At 43.4% G+C, this 20,345-nt stretch overlaps 1 protein-coding gene and 1 non-coding gene across 2 annotated transcripts in view; one reads left to right on the forward strand and one right to left on the reverse strand.

Moving 5' to 3' along the window:
• radil (Ras association and DIL domains) overlaps window positions 1–20,345 on the reverse strand; it is a 140,558-nt gene that overhangs the window by 27,457 nt on the left and 92,756 nt on the right. The window contains exons 7-8 of the mRNA XM_078558608.1: window positions 10,598–10,710; window positions 2,154–2,388 (exon numbers count right to left, since the gene is read on the reverse strand). Of these exons, the coding sequence (XP_078414734.1) occupies window positions 2,154–2,388; window positions 10,598–10,710 (348 nt within the window). The remainder of the gene's footprint in view (window positions 1–2,153; window positions 2,389–10,597; window positions 10,711–20,345) is intronic.
• LOC144691279 (U4 spliceosomal RNA) lies at window positions 5,982–6,117 on the forward strand. Its single transcript, XR_013579083.1, has one exon. It is a non-coding gene; the product is annotated as a U4 spliceosomal RNA (small nuclear RNA).

Here is a 20,345-nt window from a genome sequence, read left to right on the forward strand (position 1 = left end):
CTGCATTTCTCCAGATATTAATTTATTCTCTCTACAGCAGTCAAGGTTATAAGCAAGCTGCATCCTAAATTCTCTTAACCAAGTTGCTCAGATACATAGGGCAGAATTTTGGCCTTGGTGGGGGTGCTTGGCAGGGGCGGGTGGGGTGGTTGGAAAGCCGCCTGCGATCGGCACCGCACCGCGATTTCACGCTGGCAGGCCAATTAAGGCTGCCTGTGTGGGCTGCCTGTGCGGGCGGGGGGAGGAGGGCGAGTGGGTTGAGTGTGAAATTTGCGCACGGAGCTGCCTCAGGGAGATGAAGAGATATTTTAACAATTAATTAAAAAAATAAAAATGCAATGAAACATGTCCCTGCTCATGTGGCTCTGTCACATGAGCAGGGACATGTTATTAATTAAATTTTAAAACTTTTATTTTATTACTACTATTTGCTTTTGGAAACCTCATCCAGCCCCTGGATGAGGTTTTTAAACTGTCTGCCAACCGTTACGTTGGACGGGCAGCGAAAAAATTAAATGAATAATTTAATGGGCTTAACAGGCCTTTTAACTGTTGGCGGGCATGCTGCCAGCTCCGGCGTGCGCCTGCTGACCGAACTATCGCGCAACTGCTCATTGACTTCGGCATGCTCGGCCAACGTCAACGCGCGTCATTTCACACTTGAGCGGGTCGGGTGCACGCCCGCCCGCCGAGTGAATATTTCTGCCCATAGATCTGGAGGGATTTGTACTGATGTGTGGGGGGTGGGGGGGCGATCATTTTACTTCTTTCAACCTATTGGGAAATTAACTTTCTTCACCCGTGGCCTAGTCCACTGAAGCACCAATATGGAGTACTGCCATATCTCTCCAAAAAATGTTTCATCTTTTTTAATAAAAGGAATTGCCTTCAAGTGCCACAGGTGTTGGTTGTGCTTCAGTACCTAACCCAAGTTGCTGTTCTGTAAAAACAGGTGCAGATTGCGTCTTTTGGTATGTATTTGGTGATCAGAGGCAACATAGTTAAGTTTTGACCTGTCCTTTTGCAATGTCTACACATAGAGACTTTCCAGCCGGAAACACTGTCAAGTGAACAGCAATGATAATGCTGATATTTCGCCACTGATTTTCCCTCATTGGGTGATAGTAGAAATTAGTATTTTATGGATTATCCACCTTTTCTCTCTGTGCAGTGCTTGAACCTGTACTTTATTATACATCTATTGTACACAAAAACACAGGCAAGTGAGAATATGCAGGTTGCATATGGAATGAGATATTTCCCACACAGTACAGAAAGTACGGATAGATTTACACTGCATTATTAATCCCACAGGCAGGGTCTCTAGATAACCTGCAGGCAACAACTGCATTATTAAAGACTGCCTGCCACATCAACTCTCATGTTTCATTACACAGGCTTTATTCTATTATCTGGAAAAAGTCCTGGCCCTTATAAACAATCCAGCAGCATTACTATCAGGAAAGATTGAACAGATTGGGGATTTTTCTCTAGAAAAGAGAAGTGATCTATTAGAATTATGACCTGTTAGAAGGGGTTAGATATGGTAGACATAGAGATGTTTCCACTTGTGAGGGTAACAAAATTAAGAGTCATAATTATAAGGTAGTCTCTAAGAAATCCAAGAAGAAATTCAGGAGAGACTTCTTATGCAGGTGGTGAGAATGGGGAAGTTGCTGCCACATGGAGTGGTTGAAGTGAATAGCATAGATGCATCTGAGTATTGCTGAAAAAACAGACATACTGTCAAAGATTTTTGTCTTGCACTCACCAGGACAGATAAGCAAGAATACCAATTGTAAAGGGAACAACAATTTATACTGCATGAGAAGAGAGTACTGATTAGTTGGAAAGTGAACTCTGATTGGTAGAGGCGTTGCAATGGAGAATGCACCAGGGAACAGTTAACTGCCAAACTTTTTTCAGCAATACTCAGGTTCTGTACTACCAAATGATCGATAGATGCGTTTACGAAGAAGTTAGAATATTACATCAAGGGGAAAGGAACAGAAGGATATATTAATAGAACTAGATGAAGAGGACTAGGAGAAGGCTAATGTGGAGCATAAACAGCAGAGTGGACCAGTTGGGCCAAATAGTCTGTTTCTGTGCTGTAATGCCATGTAAAAGTGTCTGTACATTGTTAAACTTGCCTCTATCCATGAGCTGATTGAACAGGGAAGCATTGGAGAAGAAGAAAAGGTAGGCAAACATCTGTGTTGCGATTTCAGGGTGCACTTCATACTGATGGAGGAGGTCCAGTGTTGTCTGGTATATTTGCATGATGTTGCGAACTGGCTCTGGGAGAGAAGAATTCATCCAGGAATATCCACTCTTGGTCTGGAAGGGATTGCAATCCAAGAAAGCAGGAAGTGTAACATAGAGAGACTGTAGAACAAGAAACAATAATGATGTTTTTATTTAATCCATGCTTATGTACTTTTCAAGGTAAGGAAAGATATCATTCAAGAATTAAACTTATGTCCACCTTGCAGTTAACAGCGCTCTTGCATCTGCTCTGACTTAGGCCATAGTCACATGCTGTACAGGCTAACATTTTGAGAATGCACCCACCACAAGCTGTACCTTTTTTTGAAAGATATCCAAAACCACAATCTCTGGCATTTTCATTTCCAAACATGCTGTCATGTTACAATCATGATTTGGGGGCTTTCTTGTGCTATGTAATTATTGGCTGAGTCTTAGGCTATTATAGTGGGGGTAGGAATCCAAACTAAGCCCAATCCTTACACAGCAGTGCACTTTCTGGCAAGAGCTGGCAATCAGAAGCAGAACACCTGGTGGACTTAGTCTTGCTGGCCAGGGGAACTGTGACTGGTTGTGATCTGCCTAGCTCACCTAACACAACACAAGACCTGGGAACATTGCCTCTGTTGCTCAGTTCCCTCTTACGGTACTGAGTCACCAGGCTGTTTTATGTGATACTTTTTTTTAATATGCAAAGCCAATTTAGTTGTCAGTTAAATATTTATGACTATCCAAATGGTTTGAATATTCAGTTGTGCCAATAATTTGTCCCATGTCTATTCCAGTCAACAAAGGAAAAAGAATGTAGATTCCTCATGTCTGGAACTTACTTAACCACAAGGATAAGAATACAAGCTTAAATAAACTTGTAAATCACATGGATTAATTTGGATTAATTCATAGCATTTGATGCTGGAGATATTTACAGAATGTGACCTAAGTACCCTGAGTAATCACATTTTCTTTTTAGGATTTATAGCCATTTACTGTGCAGCATAAATGATGAATTTCAGTCTGTACCTCTTTGGTATTAAATAATGTATTTATTTAAATTCTTCAAATAATTAAAATTGTAGATTTGAAAGGATAAGCCCATTTACCATTGGATGCTGAAATAAGTGCAAATGCAAAGATTTAAAGTAATAATTGAAAGGGAGAAACATTTTGTGAGCAGTATCTGCCCCAACCTTACTGGGCCTCTGCCAATACACTGTCATTCAAAGAGCAAATGGGCTTTTCCACCTTATGTCAACTGAGAGAAGGTTGGTAAAACACTACTTTTGAAAACTAATGGACTGTTCTTTTTAAACCAATTTCCCTTTGGAACGTTTAAAGTCATATACTCAGTAATTTTGTGACATTTGCGGAGGTAATGTTTCTTTATTTATGTTTTAAATTACCTGTACTCTTTAGTTTTCTGCTAAGCCAAGTGTTTTTTCCTTTTTGTTGACTGGCTGGTACCATTGCACAGTTGAGATATTAAAACTACCTGTGTACTGCCAGCACAAGATGACAGCAGCAGCAGAGGTTACAACACTTTGCAATTTCACCATTCATAATATTAACCTTAAGATAGTTATAGACTAAGGAAAAGTAATCTCACTGATATTTGTCCAAACAGTTTTCAAGTTACCCCCAGAAAAAATAAGTAACTTTACACTCACATTGGTATAGGGTTTTTGATTGTAATTCACTCATTTACTGATGTAAAGCCTTTCCGCTGTATTGGGACTAGCATTACACATCAGCTAGAACTACAGGCAAATGAGTGCTTCAGCTTTTATCACACTAGTTCTGCCTGTGCTCAGGTGAAGCAAAATTAATTTTCTTATGATGAGATACTGGTTCTTATTAAGCTTTTGTGAGTCAGCTTACTTTGATTTTCCCATAAAACTTTCAGCCAAACTGCTACAACATTGGATGGCCCCATGGGCCGGGCACTGGTGATGTGTAGTAATGTGGCACATTGGAAACTACACTTCTGTACTTTTGCTGAATGAATAAATGACGCAGTTCTCCCCCTCCCATCTCCTGGACCACAAACCAACTCTTGATGAGGAAGGAATGCTGTCACCAAGGCCACTATCTGTCATTCTTGGGTACTTACCAGGAACTGTACAAGAATAATGTGATTACATAGAATTACATTGCGTTTGCTGCACAGGAACAGATCATTCAGTCCAACTGCTCTGTGTTTATACTCTGCATGAGCTTCCTCCCACCTTTCTTCTTCTAGCTATCAGTGTATCCCTCTATTAATTTCTCCCTCATGTATTTATGTAGTTTCCCCTTAAATAGGGATGATTTTCTTCCAATTGTCACCTTCCATCCAGTTAACTGAGAATCATTGAACTTTATCAATTGTTTGCTTTGGAGTCGGATATAAATAATACTTGAAAAATGAGAAAGGAGCAAAGCTATCATTACTTGCTGCTGGTCAGAAATACACCAGCGTGCAGGGAACCCCAGCATGTTTGCCCTTTTGGGTCAGCAGCGACTCTGTTGGCTAGGGCATGTGAGCTGAATGGATGATAGCTGCATTCCTAAAGACATGCTCTATGGCACGCTTACTATTGGCACAGGACCAACGTGTTGTCCATGTCTACGATACAAGGATGTCTGCAAGCGAGACTTCAAGTTGAATGGGATTGGAGTCAATGCATGGGAAGTCCTTGCTGCTGACTGGAGTGCCTGGAGACAAGCAGTCAGGCAGGGTGTGGAAAAAGCTGGGGACCAAAGGAATGACCAGATGGTGGACAAGAGAGCGCTGCAGAAGGAAAAAAATATCAGTCCACCTCGAGCCAACACTATTCATCAGTGCGAGCTGCTGAAGGGACTGCCACTCACAAGTCGGCCTGTACAGCCATAACAGGCGATGTTCAGTCCAGAAATAACATACAGGCATTCTGGGTGCAGTCCATCATCTCCCGAGAAGAACTGATGCCTACAATGCTTGCTACTAACATGGGAATCAAGTCTTAGAATTGAGGTAACTGTTGTTGCACACATTGGATGCTTCTTTCTTCTCTAAAACCTGGAGACCCCACACTCCCACGCAGGCTGTATTGAGGATTGAATACTTGCCTGCAGAGGTAAAATAAACATTGCAAGTTTTTGGAGAAAACATGGAGCATACATGGGGGGTTGTTTCCTTTTTCTGTGTCCAAAAACCATACAGAGAACAAAGCTTGGCACAAGGGTACAGGGAGAGTTAGGGAGCCATTTTTCCCAGATACTTTACATGCTAAAGAGCATTCATGGTGGCAAAGATTGGGTCTTAAGCTAAACACCGTGTCTCCTGTCAATGCAACTCGGTTGCCGATATTCGCCCATGCATATGCAGAAAATCAATGACGCTGCGCCCCAGTGTGTGGCTTTGATTTATGCAACCATGGTCTGCGACCTTAATTGCAGAGCTGATTATGAACTGCTGTCCTGAATAAAAACATGTGTAATTTATCATTAAAATGGGATTCATCTCATTAAAATGTTGATACGGATGAGATCGGCTAGACAAAATCATTTTTCAGAATTATTTTCTCCCCACCACCAAGACATCACCAGGACACAGGATCCTTACACACAGGGTATAATTCTGCTACAACATGTTCCAGGCAACCAAGATGGTAGGCCATAATACATTTAGGGTAGAATTTTCCCCCATTGGGGGGGGGGGTTGTGCGGGGGCGGCTGCCATTTTACGTGGGCGCCCAATTAAGGCCCACCCAGTGTGATGCACGAGGTTTAACCGAGGCGCGAGTATTGCTTATTGAAAACTTTTCGCAATACCTCGCTTTGACGACTTGAAATATAGTCGGCAATGGCAATTTTTGACAGTCTCTGCGGAGACTGATAAATCAAATAAAAAAACAGAAGTGCTGCATGGGTGGTGGTGGTGGGGGGGGAAGAGTTCCTTGAGTTGGGAGTGCACTCTTTCACACATGTGCACGAAAGAGCGCAGAAATCTTCCTGGGGCACACAGATGCCTCGGGGAGATTAGTTTCACTTATGAAACATTGATTAAAGGTAAACAAAAATTTTGAAACTGTCAAAAGTTGAAACTGTCACATTAGCTGGGACATTTCCATTAATTTTATTAAAAACTTTTAAAACACTTTAAAAACATTCATGAAACCTCATCCTGCCTGTGGATGAGGTTCCATGAAAAATGCAAAGGCCACCTGGCTCTTCGCATGGCTGTCAACCTTAAGGTTGGATGGGCAGCTCAGTTTATTAGTTTAATTGATATTTAAATGGCCTTAATAGACCTTTGACAGTTCGGCGGGCGCACAGCCAAAGCGGCTGCGTGCCTGCCAAACTGAAAAACTAAATGATGTGCGGTGACGTCGGGACGCACACTCAACGTCACTGCGCATCATTTTACACCTCGGCGAGCGGACCCTACCCCCGTTTGAAAAGGAGAAACGTAATATCCTATACTGCAGAAATTAAATTATAGTTTTAAACGCTGTGAGTTCTCGCTGCCCCACACCCACTACCACCTGCCCCCTCGCCCAATCCATGTCCAGAGACTTTGTTCTATTTGTGATGAGGTTAAATGGGAAAAATTCCCATTAAGTTCAGTACACTGTGTCTCCGGGTGTTTTTTTCTGCAAATCTAGACCTGCGCTAAAACAGTAAACATGGTGGAGAAACACTAGAACTGCGCATGTGCTGTGTTGGCAGCAAATGCAGCCTGGGCTAAATGCCTGCATATCCTGCATTTAGCACAAGTTGCCATCCCTGTAAATGAGCTGAAGTTTGCAATTTGAATGGCTACCTGAACGATCATTAAGGGGCTAATTATCACTCAACCTGCCTGCTAACACTAAGGAGACAGCACAGCATTTTGGTGGATAGCACTGGAACTTCTGCCCTTTCTTAACAGCGACCAGTTGACTAGGAGTAAACTTGTTGCTGAGGATTTTGAGCGATATAAAGGTTTTAATCACTTTTAATTACTTGCTGCGGGAGGTTTGAAGTTAACTTTAGAAACGTATTAGGAGACTTTCTCGACCACTTTGTCAAGACACCAACACTATATCAACATTTATTCCAGAAATTCTCTGAGGACTTTACTTAAAAAAAAGTGAGTGCTGTGTTAATCTACCTTATTGGACACCTATACGTTACCAGGAGAATGGGAGTGCTTGCTTATTGAAATCTTGCAATGGGCCCCCTTTGATCTGCAGGAGGAATGAATGGGAGAAGATGAGGCCAGGCAGAGCAGCATCAGCTGCTGCAGCAGAATGGGGATTTGAGGGTTTGTCCCAGTAAATGGAGGAGGGCCTTCTAACTTGCTGCCCTTGCAACCATAAGTGTGCAACAGAATGGGGCAGGAGGGCAGTGAACCCCTTCCCCCCTGCACGTAAAGAACATCCCTCCTCCATCAGGACCTCCAGTGTCACATCTGAGAACTTGTGAGCTCTCTTACTTGGTCCCTGAGCCATATTTACTGCTCTACAAAAATTGTGTCTAATTAGCACCTGAGTACTAAAGCTGTAGATGTCTGATTTAGCATGTTCAGGCAAATTCAAATGATGGTAATTAGCAATTAGGAGGAAAATTCCATGCTAAAACTAGATTTTCAAACAGACATCTCTAATTAGCACAGCTCCCATTTGGCACCTGTTTGCACCCTTTCACCAAAATAACCCCTTAAAGCCATAAAATACGCAATGAAAAACTAGCTCCTATTTGCTAGATTTTATCATTGCAATATTACCAGATGATCCCTTTATCTTATAGTGGGTGTGTACACACTAAAATTGAGAATGATGCCTGTGTTAGACTAATTGATAGAGGAATGACAAAAGAAATTGCTAAGCATTTGCCCACTAATATTGCCAACTGTAATTTCTAAACTATGGGTTCCAGATTATTCATTCTAAAATCATAAAATTATTATGTAGTACTAACATTTTGTGAAAGCTACATACTATATTTTATAGACAACATTAAATCAATTCAAAAAGTATTTAGTTTCAAAATAATCATTCGTTACATTTTATATGGTACAATTACTATGATCCTTGCAAAACTAATTTTCTCAGCTTTCATATCAAGCTCAACTTGCAGGTAGGTACTTGAATGAACCGAAGGATATTTTTCCTTCAGTTCCTAGTTGATAGATTTTATATTCATATATTTTGATCTTTACTGATGTGCAGAAGACACAGCCTCCAAAACATGGAGAGCACTTATGTTTTTCAAAGCCTTTTGAAAACATGACTTTGCTTGTTAGCTTTTCAATTAAAAAAAATGACTGAGTGGTTGCTTGCAACCATAAGTTTCCAAAAACAGAATAATCTGGCCACACAGATTGGGCCATATTTTCCTGACTCTGCATACTCATCTCCATTAAGGAGGCCCCTGCCTGTCCTATTTTCGTTCTGGGAGGTGGGATGGAGTTGGGCCCGCTGCCTCTGGAGGCAGACCTGAGGAGGATGAAAGGCCAGCAAGCTAGAAGGCCTGCTTCCATTTACAGGGACATCTCCCAGTTGTAATCATGACTGTCAAACCCTTATCCTCACCCACCTCCAGTGCCCCATGCCCCTTTGTATCTCCCCTGCCCCTTTGTATCTCCCCTGCATCCTCCATATCCCCATGTCCCTTCATATCCCCCTTGCCCTCACACACATCCTCCATACCCACTCACCCCGTATCTACTATATACAGGACCAATGTATCATTGGCAAATCTGTGAAATAATCCTGAAACTACAACATAAATAGGGGCTAAGAATGTGTCCTTTGAAAAAGAGACTGCTCAGTATTAATGTCAGAAGCTTTTATCCACTTCAAACCTCTTAATCTTGTGTAAATAAACACACAGGAATTGAAAAACCCCATTAAAGGAAGAATAACCTATTACAAGGTAATAGAGATGTAAGTCAAAAAAAGTGTGCACTCTTCTCTGCAGTGGTATCAACATTGCCTGTTGAGCTAAGTGCATTAGTCTGTCTTGGAGCTCTGCAAAGCATTTACAATGAACCAGAAAAGCAGATGTCTGCCAGGCTGCTTTTGTGGATACAGTTCCCAGATGCCCTCTTTATGAATGCAATGAAGCCAGCAAGGGCGGGATTTCTTTGTGCAGGCTTGCTACCTGCACCCTTGTCCTTTGCAGGAAATGGGAAAGGGGGTGAGAATCCCAGAATCAGGTCCTGCCTATTATTTTTCAAGGTCTCCCAACTCAGACCAACTTGGCGAAAATCTGAGCCTTCATCTGCATTTATTAAGATCATTATTTTTAGCATGGGCTAACCATTGCCCAGCCACCTTTTTGGATTGGTCTGCCAGAAACATGATGAGATTCGGCTCTTCCAATTCAATTTTGATGCTAAGTATAATTTGGTATGAATATCAGTGCACAACAAGGTCACAACTTAAATTGCTATTTGGATCAACAATTTTGTTCCAATCCGCTTAATCTTCTGTTGCACAACAATATATGGGTTTGATAAGATAGTTGTAGAGAAAATGCCTCTACATATTGGGGAAATCAAAACCAGGGGTCATAAATATAAGATAGTCACCAATAAATCCAACATCGGATTCAGGTGAAACTTCCTCACCCAGACAGTGGTTAGAAGTGCAGCTTGCTATCACCTGGAGTGGTTGATGCAAATAGCAAAGATGCATAAAGAGAAGCTGGATAAGCACATGAGATGGAAAGGAATAGAATGATATGCTCATATGGATAGATGAACAGGGGTAGGAGGAGACTCATGTGGCTTATGCCATACAGGCAGAAACCAGTTGGGACATATGGCCTCTTTCTGTGCTTTATATTCTATATAAATTGGTTCCTTTGTCCAATTTTGCCAAACATCATTGTTCTTGATCAGTGGATCTTAAGGACATATAAAAGTCATAACAACATATAAAAACTTGGGGAAAAAAGCACTATTTTGCCCATTGAGCCTGCTATTTCAACACTTGATACACAATCTGTCCTGTCTGCAAGCTCCCTAAATTTTCTAATCTCTTGAGAAAATGAACAGCCACAACTAAAATGCATGAGTAAATAAAATTGTCATGAAATTTCACCTTCATTCCTATAGGTGAGTGAATGAAAACTCTAGTGTATTAAATGTGATAATTTTCATTATACTATTCGAATTTGTTGCATTCCAAGTATGATGTTTTTAAGATGCTGGGAGCGTAGAGTCTATCAACCAGATCTGTACTTAACTTTTCAACATCAATCCTGTTCTTAAATACATATTCTTCTGCTCCTTTTTAAAAAAAATTAATGTGTATTTTGTTAGAAATATGTCCTATAAATCTCCCTTTCTTTTGACAATAGTGTAACTGTAATCTAAACAAACCTTTGTGATGTAATACACGCATTGCTGGAATGTATGCATGATCACTTCTTCCAGAATAGTCATGACTTCTTCACTGACTGAAATTGTGGATGAAAGCAATGATTCTTTGGAACCTAAAACAAGATAAAAGTTTTAGTTAAGACTCAGTAAAAATTTTAAAGTATATGCGTCCATGACTTTGATTTCTTTTCAAAGTTGAAGTAAAATATGCCTTTCTCTGTTCACCTGAAATCATAGGAATCACAGAACTGAAATTGATATTAATTAGGTGGAATGGTGCCTTATGAAAAATTGAGCTGTTTGTGATTTTGTCAGCTGCCAAAAGTTTCAACAACTTGGATACCAGCTTTCAGACAGTACCTTTTAATAACTTATTACATTTCCATTTACCCTAAACAAATGTTTCACACATTAAAACCTGAACCCCTTATTTCTATTCTCTACAAAGATATCAGTACCGTACTGTCCAAATATTGTTGCATAGATTTAGTATTGCTGCATAGATATAGATATGGTAAAAGTAGGGAAAATCCCAAGATATTCTATAAGTATATCAATGGGAAGAGGATAACCAGGGAAAGAGTAGGGCCCATAAGGGACAAAGGGGGCAATATATGGGTGGAGCCAGAAGACATCGCTAGAGTGTTGAATGAATACTTCACGTCCATCTTCACCCAAGAGAATGAGGATGAAGGTATCGAACTCGGGGAGCAAGACTGCGGGGTTCTTAAGCAAATTGATATAGGGAGTGACAAGGTATTGGAGGTGTTGGCAGGCTTAAAAGTGGACAAATCTCCAGGTCCGGATGATTTGTGTCTCAGACTGCTGAGTGAGGCAAGGGAGGAGATCGCAGGGGCTCTGACCCGAATTTTTAACTCCTCTCTGGTCATGGGGGAGGTGCCAGAGGACAGGAGAACAGCTAATGTGGTTCCGCTATTTAAGAAGGGTTGTAGAGATAAGCCAGGGAACTACATGCCAGTGAGTCTCATGTCAGTGGTAGGAAAACTATTGGAGAAATTTCTGAAGGAGAGTATCTATCTCCACTTGGAGAGGCAAGGTTTGATCAGGGATAGTCAGCTTGGCTTTGTCAGAGGGAGGTCATGCCTAACAAATTTGATTGAATTTTTTGAGGAAGTGACCAGGTGTGTAATTGAGGGTAGTGCAGTTGATGTAGTTTATATGGATTTCACCAAAGCCTTTGACAAGGTCCCACATGGGAGACTTATAAAGAAGGCAAAGGCACATGGGATACAGGGTAATTTGATAAGGTGGATTCAAAATTGGCTTAGTTGTAGGAGGCAGAGGGGGATGACAGAAGGATGCTTTAGTGACTGGAAGCCAGTGGCGTACCACAAAGATCTGTGCTGGGTCCCCTATTATTTGTCATTTATATAAACAACATAGATGACTATGTGGGGGGTAGGATTAGTAAGTTTGCGGATGACACAAAGTTTGGCTGGGTAGTTAAAAGTGAGGTTGAGTGTCTTGGGCTAGAGGAAGATATAGACGGGATGGTCAAATGGGCAGATAAGTGGCAGATGGAATTTAACCTTGAAAAGTGTCAGGTGATACACTTTCGAAGGAGTAATTTGACAAGGAAGTATTCAATGAACAGCATGACACTAGGAAGTTCTGAGGAACAAAGGGACCTTGGCGTGTATGTCTGTAGATCTCTGAAGGTGGAGGAGCATGTAAGTGGGGTGGTGAAAAAAGCATATGGGACACTTGCCTTTATCAATCGAGGCATAGATTACAAAAGTAGGGAGGTCATGTTGGAGTTGTATAGAACCTTGGTGAGGCCACAGCTGGAGTACTGTGTGCAGTTCTGGTCACCACATTATAGGAAGGATGTGATTGCACTGGAGGGGGTGCAGAGGAGATTCACCAGGATGTTGCCTGGGATGAAACATTTAAGTTATGAAGAGAGGTTGGATAGACTTGGGTTGTTTTCGTTGAAGCAGAGAAGACTGAGGGACGACCTGATCGAAGTGTACAAGATTATGAGGGGCATGGACAGGGTGGATAGGGAGCAGCTGTTCCCCTTAGTTGAAGGGTCAGTCACAAGGGGGCATACGTTGAAGGTAAGGGGCAGGAGGTTTAGGGGGGATGTGAGGAAAAACTTTTTTACCCAGATGGTGGTGACGGTCTGGAATGCACTGCCTGGGAGGGTGGTGGAGGTGGGTTGCCTCACATCCTTTAAAAAGTACCTGGATGAGCACTTGGCTCATCATAACATTCAAGGCTATGGGCCAAGTGCTGGTAAATGGGATTAGGTAGGTAGGTTGGGTGTTTCTCACGTGTCGGTGCCGACTCGATGGGCCAAAGGGACTCTTCTGCACTGTGATTCTGTGATTGTGAAAATACAAAACTCCTCCAATAATTGGATTAGTAGAGTAACTTTTTCGATTCGATACGCAGAGTGAATTTTCCAATGCTTAGGCTAAAAATTGGATAATGCCTGCTAGGGGCACGGGGGTTGTGAAGTGGTCAAAGTAATGCAGGGAATAAAAACCTTGAGCTGCCTGCTTTTTACCATGACTGTGACTTGCAGCCCAGTGTTAAATGGGCTGCTAACTGGCTGCGTGCTCTTTAGGAGACCAAGTTACATGCATGGGTAGCATGAATTCCAACTCGCCTGCACTTTTTAAAAGCAGCCTGCACCTCTTAAGAGGCATTCAGGCTGTAGCATGTGGTGGAACTGTTTGTGAAAGTGTTTCAGAGAAGGAATAAGAATACCAATGAAACAGCAGGCCAGAGGGAAGGCTCCCAGATTCTTTGATGTACTGCTGGAGGCCTAAGTTCAGGAGGTGGAAGGGAGGAGACAGGTCATGTTTCCACACCGAGGGCTAGGAAGCACTCCAGGCACACATTGTAAAGGGAATAGGATGAGGTTGTTGTGGAAGTCAATTCAAGGAATCTGACCCCAAGGACCTGGTTACAGTGCCAGAATATACAGGTGGTCAAGGTTAGTGAATGCATCTTCTAAAACCATATCCTAACCAGAGAACAACCAACCTCATACGCTGTTCAATGCAACAAACCCACAACATTCACCAGTCTTGATTTATGCCTGACATTCAGATGTTCCACCTCACACACTTAACAATGCTGCAAGCCTCACACCCACAACTCACAGCTTCCTCACACTTCCATCTATTCAGCTGTGACAGGCACATCAACCAAACACATTGCAACATACTTACTGACACTCTTCCTTCTCTGTTTGCAGGACAAGGTCACAGAGGAACACAGTATCAGAGAATCGGTGGGGGACAGAAGTGTTTGCATCTCCTGAACCCCTTGGAAGAGCTGGTTTTGTGTATTATTAGGCTGGCAGTGACTGAAACCACTGCATCCAGCATGACGGTATGTTATTGCTTTATGCAGCTTCTCAAATCCCACTTCACCTTCATCCTGTTTTCCAGTATGAAGTGCAAGCTGCACATAATGTGACCATGGACCTCTTGCTTTCCTTTGAACCTCCTTCCCTCGCCCCAACTCTCCTCTTCTACATTTTTGCTTTCAGATCCTAAGACCTGCCACCTGGTCAGCCGGTGTAACCTCATCATGAAGGGTGCGAGCACGAACAAACTTCTGATGAAGTAGTACCATTACTTGATTTGACATTTGCAGCCACCAGCTCAGATACCAATGCTGTGCAACCTTTACAAAGAGCAACAAAAGAGATGGGATCAGCATATGGTGACTGGGCACGAGTGAGCTACAGCCAGGCTAGGGGGAAAAGATAGCATGTATGGCAGCTCCTGGAGAGTGAGATTACAGATGAGTTCTGCTGCAGGAGATTCAGGTGAGGACACCAATGGGATGGCATACAGGAGAACGCTGATGGTCATGCATACAAAAATGCTTGCTGTACTGGCAGGCTTGCCACAGAGCCTGCTGTCACTGTCAAGGAGCACGGAGGAGTCCAGCTCCGATGTGGCACAGGGCTTTGCGCAGGAACTTGGAGCCGTCATTTACAGTGTGGAAGTGATGGCCAACTATTATGATCCCAGCTGATGTTACTACAGGACAAGTCAGATCACAGGGTGGAACCCGACTTGATAGCTTTTAACTTTTATTTTTTGTTTAGAGACATGGAGAGTGGCTACTGAACAGAGTCACAGGAGTCAGCTGATGAACTTACAACGAAAGAATAAAACATTTACTAAACAAGAAAAGATGACCTATGTTACAATACTCCTTCACCAACAACTATACCTTTACAGATATATACAGATTCATAAGGATAACACAAGTTACAAAAGCTATCTTATGCTCTAATGTTCATTGTAAGTACACAGTCCATGTAAACCAATAGGTGACCTGTGGTCAGGCACACCACCCTCTGAAACCAAGTGACAGATGCTACCCCAAACAGATGCTATGGATCTCTCATCAACACCCCCCCAGATGCTGGTCACACCATGAGCCAACTGGTCTCACTGAACTCCGTCTTTCACACGAGGTTTTCTAATCTCCACTCTCGAAGAACTCGCTTTGGAATCTTCTCCCAAACAACACTTTCTCTTGGACGCCTTCTACAAGGGTCCACTTCCAGGGTTTCGATCTCTCCTTCCAATATTCCTCTCCCCTAGATCACCACGTACATTCAAGCTTTGCCTTCCATGCACTCTCTCAGATACTCAGCCATGCCAACACAACACCTCTGCTTCACATGCCCATAGCAAGGAGTCACCGACCTTTGGCTGTCTCCTTGGATCTTCTGGCTTCTCGAATGCCCACTTTGCCTTGATCCTGCTCCCCTCAGCTTTCTCTCTTTAATTCGGAGCCTTTTCCTCTGCTTCCTACTTTAACTTCACTCAACAGGATCTGTTCCAGATTCCCTGTCCTTGTTCCTTGACTTAGTTGTTGTCTTGGGACCTTTACCTGTCTTCACTCCCTGGTTTCTAGGACTTTCTTCTGTTCTTTTGGGAAATCTGCTTTCTGCCATTCCCTCTCCTATCCAGCTTCCTTACCCTGTGGTATCCACAGCCCAACTGAACTCAAACTACTTTCCTGTTTCTCTCTGTCTCTCTGTGTGGGCCTCTTGTTGCTAGGCAACAGGCCAGTTTTTTTCTACTTTGTTTTAATTTCCCTAAACCACTTCAAGAATCGTAAAATCTCATTAAAAATGCAGGTATGCAAACAAATCCACAGATTTGCTGACTCCACCCTAAAATTGAAATCAAAAATCCAGGCTTAACCTTTCTCACACACAAATAAAAAACATATAAATTAAACTTAAACTTAAAACTAAAACTTAAACTTAAAGCTATAGCTTACTCGTAACACACCCAAATACAAATATAAATTACTTAAAGCTATCTCTAGTTCCTAACACAATTCATTGATGGTACTTGCAGACCCAGGGTTTGGTGGGTAATGTCTCAGTCTCCATTGTGACACAGGAAGAAGCCACTCAACGTCTCAGTGCGACAGTGGAAGCTCGGACTGAGGTCATTAGATTCATGCTTGATGCCATGCAAGTCCAGCTTGGTGGCATGTAGGCTCAGACTGCTGCCATCATTGCTGCAGTTATCAGTGCTCAAAAGCACATGTAGGTTTCACCTTGGTCCAGCAATCTGTGCTTCTAAGATTGCTGAGGTGCCATCCCAGGGGAGGCACTGGTTCTGTAGTGCACAAATGAATGACAGTATTCATGCTCCCACCACTGCCATTCTGCCTGTACCCTTGCTGTTGCCCAATAGCCAGGCCAGACTGCTGCTATCCATGCCAAGGTGGTGCAGTCTGAAGCTAGGCCCTCAAGGCCCAGAGCTTTTTGAGGGTGTCTGCAAGGCCATCTACAGTCTTCCAAACTGAAAGTCAGTAACCGTCCATGAGCCATGCTGGAGCCACTAGGATAAAAAAATGTAGGCGTACTAGGCCAGGCAAAGACACCTGTAAGACAGGCACTAAAGCAATGCGCAAAGGTGAATAGTTCAATTTTGTAGGTATTATTGGAAATTTTTGTGGTGTTCTTTATTTCAGGATTTTGGCCAAGAGGACACAGCGATGGTCTATAGCAAATGGATGGAAAGACGGGAATTGTGGAGCAGCGTTGTTATGAGATTCGGAGGAACCAGGGACTGATTAGGCACAGCCAGTCCAGAGTGAGGATACTGGACATAATTTCCTTTACATCAACTGCACATTAAGGATGTGGTGCCCCTTACTGTTGTGGTATATCTCCCTATTAATATGTGGTGCCCGCAGATTCATATATGCGCAGCTGGTGGCTTCCAGCACCATTGGGAATCCCGATACCTGGGCAATGCTACCTGCTCACTCTCCCTGCTTCCCTCTGGTTAGAGAGACAATGACAACCCCTCTCCTGGTATACAGGGCCTCTGTTACCTCCCTGATGCAGTGATGCATGGCAAATAGGGAAACATTGGTAAAATCGCCAGCTCCAGTCTTGAAGGATCTGCTTGTCTAAAAATTAAGGGCCATGTTAATATTGACAGCCACTGGCAGCACCGTCCTTGCCGTGCTCTTTGGCTGCAGGACCTGTTGAATAAGGTGGCACATTTCAGTGACCATCTCCCTGGCGAAATGTAGCTGCCTCACTGATCCTGGCTGAGGTAGAGGTAGGAGAAGTGGTCCCTGAAGACCCTAGGTAGGCATTACTTTCAATTCAGAACCCTCTTTGTACAGCTTCCCCGCTCTGTTGCTTGTACTCCATCTCCCTGTCATGCTGCAGCCTAAGAGAGCCAATTTTGGGGCCTTTGTGTTTAATTAATGGGTTTCAAGGCTTCAAGTTATGTGTCAACTCTGGCTCACTGTTTAGCACTTTTGCCAGACTTTGAGTCAAAAAGTTGTGGGTTTGAGCACAAAATCTAAGCTGACTTCTGGAACTTGAGCACAAAACCTCAGTTAACACTCCATTGCAGTCCTGAGGAAGTGCTGCACTGTTGAAGATACCATGTAGCACCTAATTTGTGTGGTGATGTGCAGTGATACAAATAGAAATGGGTCAGGTCCACTAAACACTGAAATGCTTAGCATGAGTTACAGCACTGGGAGGCAGAGGTGGTGGTAGGTAGTTGCCATTCCTACTATTTACTTTATTTATAAAACTAATACGAGACATTTCACTCTATACATCTCAGCCTAAACATAGTTGTGTACAGTCAACTAGGTAGAGATAAAAACAAAAAACTGCGGATGCTGGAAATCCAAAACAAAAACAGAATTACCTGGAAACACTCAGCAGGTCTGGCAGCATCGGCGGAGAAGAAGAGTTGACGTTTCCAGTCCTCATGACCCTTCAACAGAACTGAGTAATATTAATAACCTTGAGTGTCCTGCCATCCATTCTTAATTAGCACATTCGTTTAGATAATATCACCACCTTCAACACCTCTTTGTTCCTTTGTCTGTGACATCTTTTGATTATCTGCTCCTATCACTGCTTGCTTGTCCCTACAACCACCGCCCGCCCCCCCCACCCCCCCCAAACTTCTCTCCCCCCACCCCCCCCACCTGAAACCAGCTTATATTTCACCCCTCTCCTAATACTACTCAGTTCTGTTGAAGGGTCATGAGGACTCGAAACGTCAATTCTTTTCTTCTCCGCCGATGCTGCCAGACCTGCTGAGTTTTTTTAGGGTAAGTGAGCATCAATTGTATCTTATATTTAGTGGTTGCCATTATTCCAAAAATAGAGATTGGAGTTAGTAACTCCATTTCCTTTATTGCTTAAAGTGTCAATGAATGCATCATTAAGGATACTTCTTCCCTCTTTCATGCTGTATTTTTGTAATACTTTATGATTTGGACCAAAGCTATTCTGAGATCCCTACCTTGTCCATACCCAGCACTAACAATCTTGAGTAGATACCCTGAAAAAACACTTCCCTTTCTAGGTCTGGCAACGTTAAGGCTATTTGTAGCACCCTAATGCTATCCTGACTGAGACTTCAGCACAAGCCAGAAATCAAATATGGGCCTTCCTGATCTATATAGTTCAGTACTGTATGATGTACTTATGCATGAAATTATTTGGGACCCGTTGTTGCATTATTATGTTTATAGCTACTTAAAGCAGCTTGCACAGTATTATATTCATCAGATTAAATAATTTAATTAATTAAGTTAATTCCAGATAATTGTGATCAAAGATGACAACACTGCCAAAGAGCACTGCCAACCTTTCAATATTAATGAATCAGCCCCAAACTTGTGAGAAACATTTTTGGAAGGTAGTGATTGTTTTTGCTATTGTGCAGTTGAATCAAAAGTTCCGGTTAAAAGTTAATCACTGATTAAACTTATATACCATGAGTGTTTCCCAGTGAAATTAATGAACATCTGATGCTGGTTATTCTAAGTACCTAGGGCGGAATTGTCCCAGATTTGCACTGAATGCTGTAGCGGGCAGGTAAAATGACATTTTACCCGTCGGCCGCAATGGTGGCTTCTCATGCAGCATCGTCTCAATCCCACCGCATTAATTATGGATTCCTGGGAAACCCTCCGGTTCGATGGCAGATGGGCTCTCATTCGCCCGCCACGCCAGCACCTCGCTGCTTCATCACGCCAGGCGCCATATTTAAAGTGCAGCTGTGCACACACCACTCGGTGCTTCCAGCTCATGACTGCTGCGTGGAAGACGTGGCCCCTGATGGCAAAAAAGACTGCAGCCCCCAGGTTTAATGACGGATTCCTCAAGCGCCTTTTGGACTCAGTCGAGGCTCGCCGTAATGTCCGATACCCCCCCCTCTGGCCGCAGGATGGGAAGCAACATCACCAATCCGGCTTGGGAAGCAGTGGCAGTGAAGGTCAGTGCCAACACCCTGCAAAAAAGGACAGCCACCCAGTGCTGCAAGAGGATGAATGATCTCCTCTGTTCCGCCAGGTTAAGTCACTTCTCATCACTCTCAACTCACACACTCACAAACCCATCACACATCCACAGGGATCTTACAACTCAAGGGACAACACCACCAACTCTCACACACACCCTCACACGTTCCTCAGGCTCATATCCTCTGGAGTTCGCGTCCTCATCTAGTCCATGTCTCTGCTCACCACACAAACATTCCACCCAGTGCCATGCGTTCTGCTCACACTATACCCATCTGCTTTCATGCAGGAGAATCCTGCTCACATCAGCAGGGAGAAGTCCCAGACCGGGGTTGCAGTGGCCCACATTAGGCCCCTCGCTCACTTTGAGCAGCATGCCATCGCACTGATTGGTGAGGATATGGACCGTGCCTGCTGTGACTGTGAGGTCAGTGGTGAACACCCTCATGAGGTTCCTGTATGACATCATCCCTCCCTGAAAGTAAATGTGAGTGCTCTCTCTCCTGCTTTTGACTGTGCTGACATGCACTAATTATCTCTACTTTGGTTCATAGGGAGCTCTTCCAAGCGACCGACACCCTCAGCCAGCCAGTCCCTCAGCTCCATCCACGTCCTCAACTCCAGCCAAGAGGACACCTCCTGCATTGAAGAGCTGGAAATAAGCAGTCTGGAAGACCCATCACAGCGCTTACCCACACCCTCCACAATCGCAGAGATACACACATGGGTGGGACCAAGATCTCGAGCAGGCTCGGGTTCACAATCCGGTGGTCACAGCATGGGCACGTGTCCACAACAGGAGCAGGCAGGTTCAGCTGGGCTCCCCGGCACTTGGAGGACTGCTGGGGAATAGGCATCTGTGAGGTCCGAGTCAGATGATGAACCTCTGGATTTGGCCATCCAACTCATCCTGGAGAGTCAGCAGAAGGTGGGGGGAACA

This window comes from Cetorhinus maximus, chromosome 15 (assembly GCF_964194155.1).
Source record: "Cetorhinus maximus chromosome 15, sCetMax3.hap1.1, whole genome shotgun sequence".
NCBI lineage: Eukaryota > Metazoa > Chordata > Chondrichthyes > Lamniformes > Cetorhinidae > Cetorhinus > Cetorhinus maximus.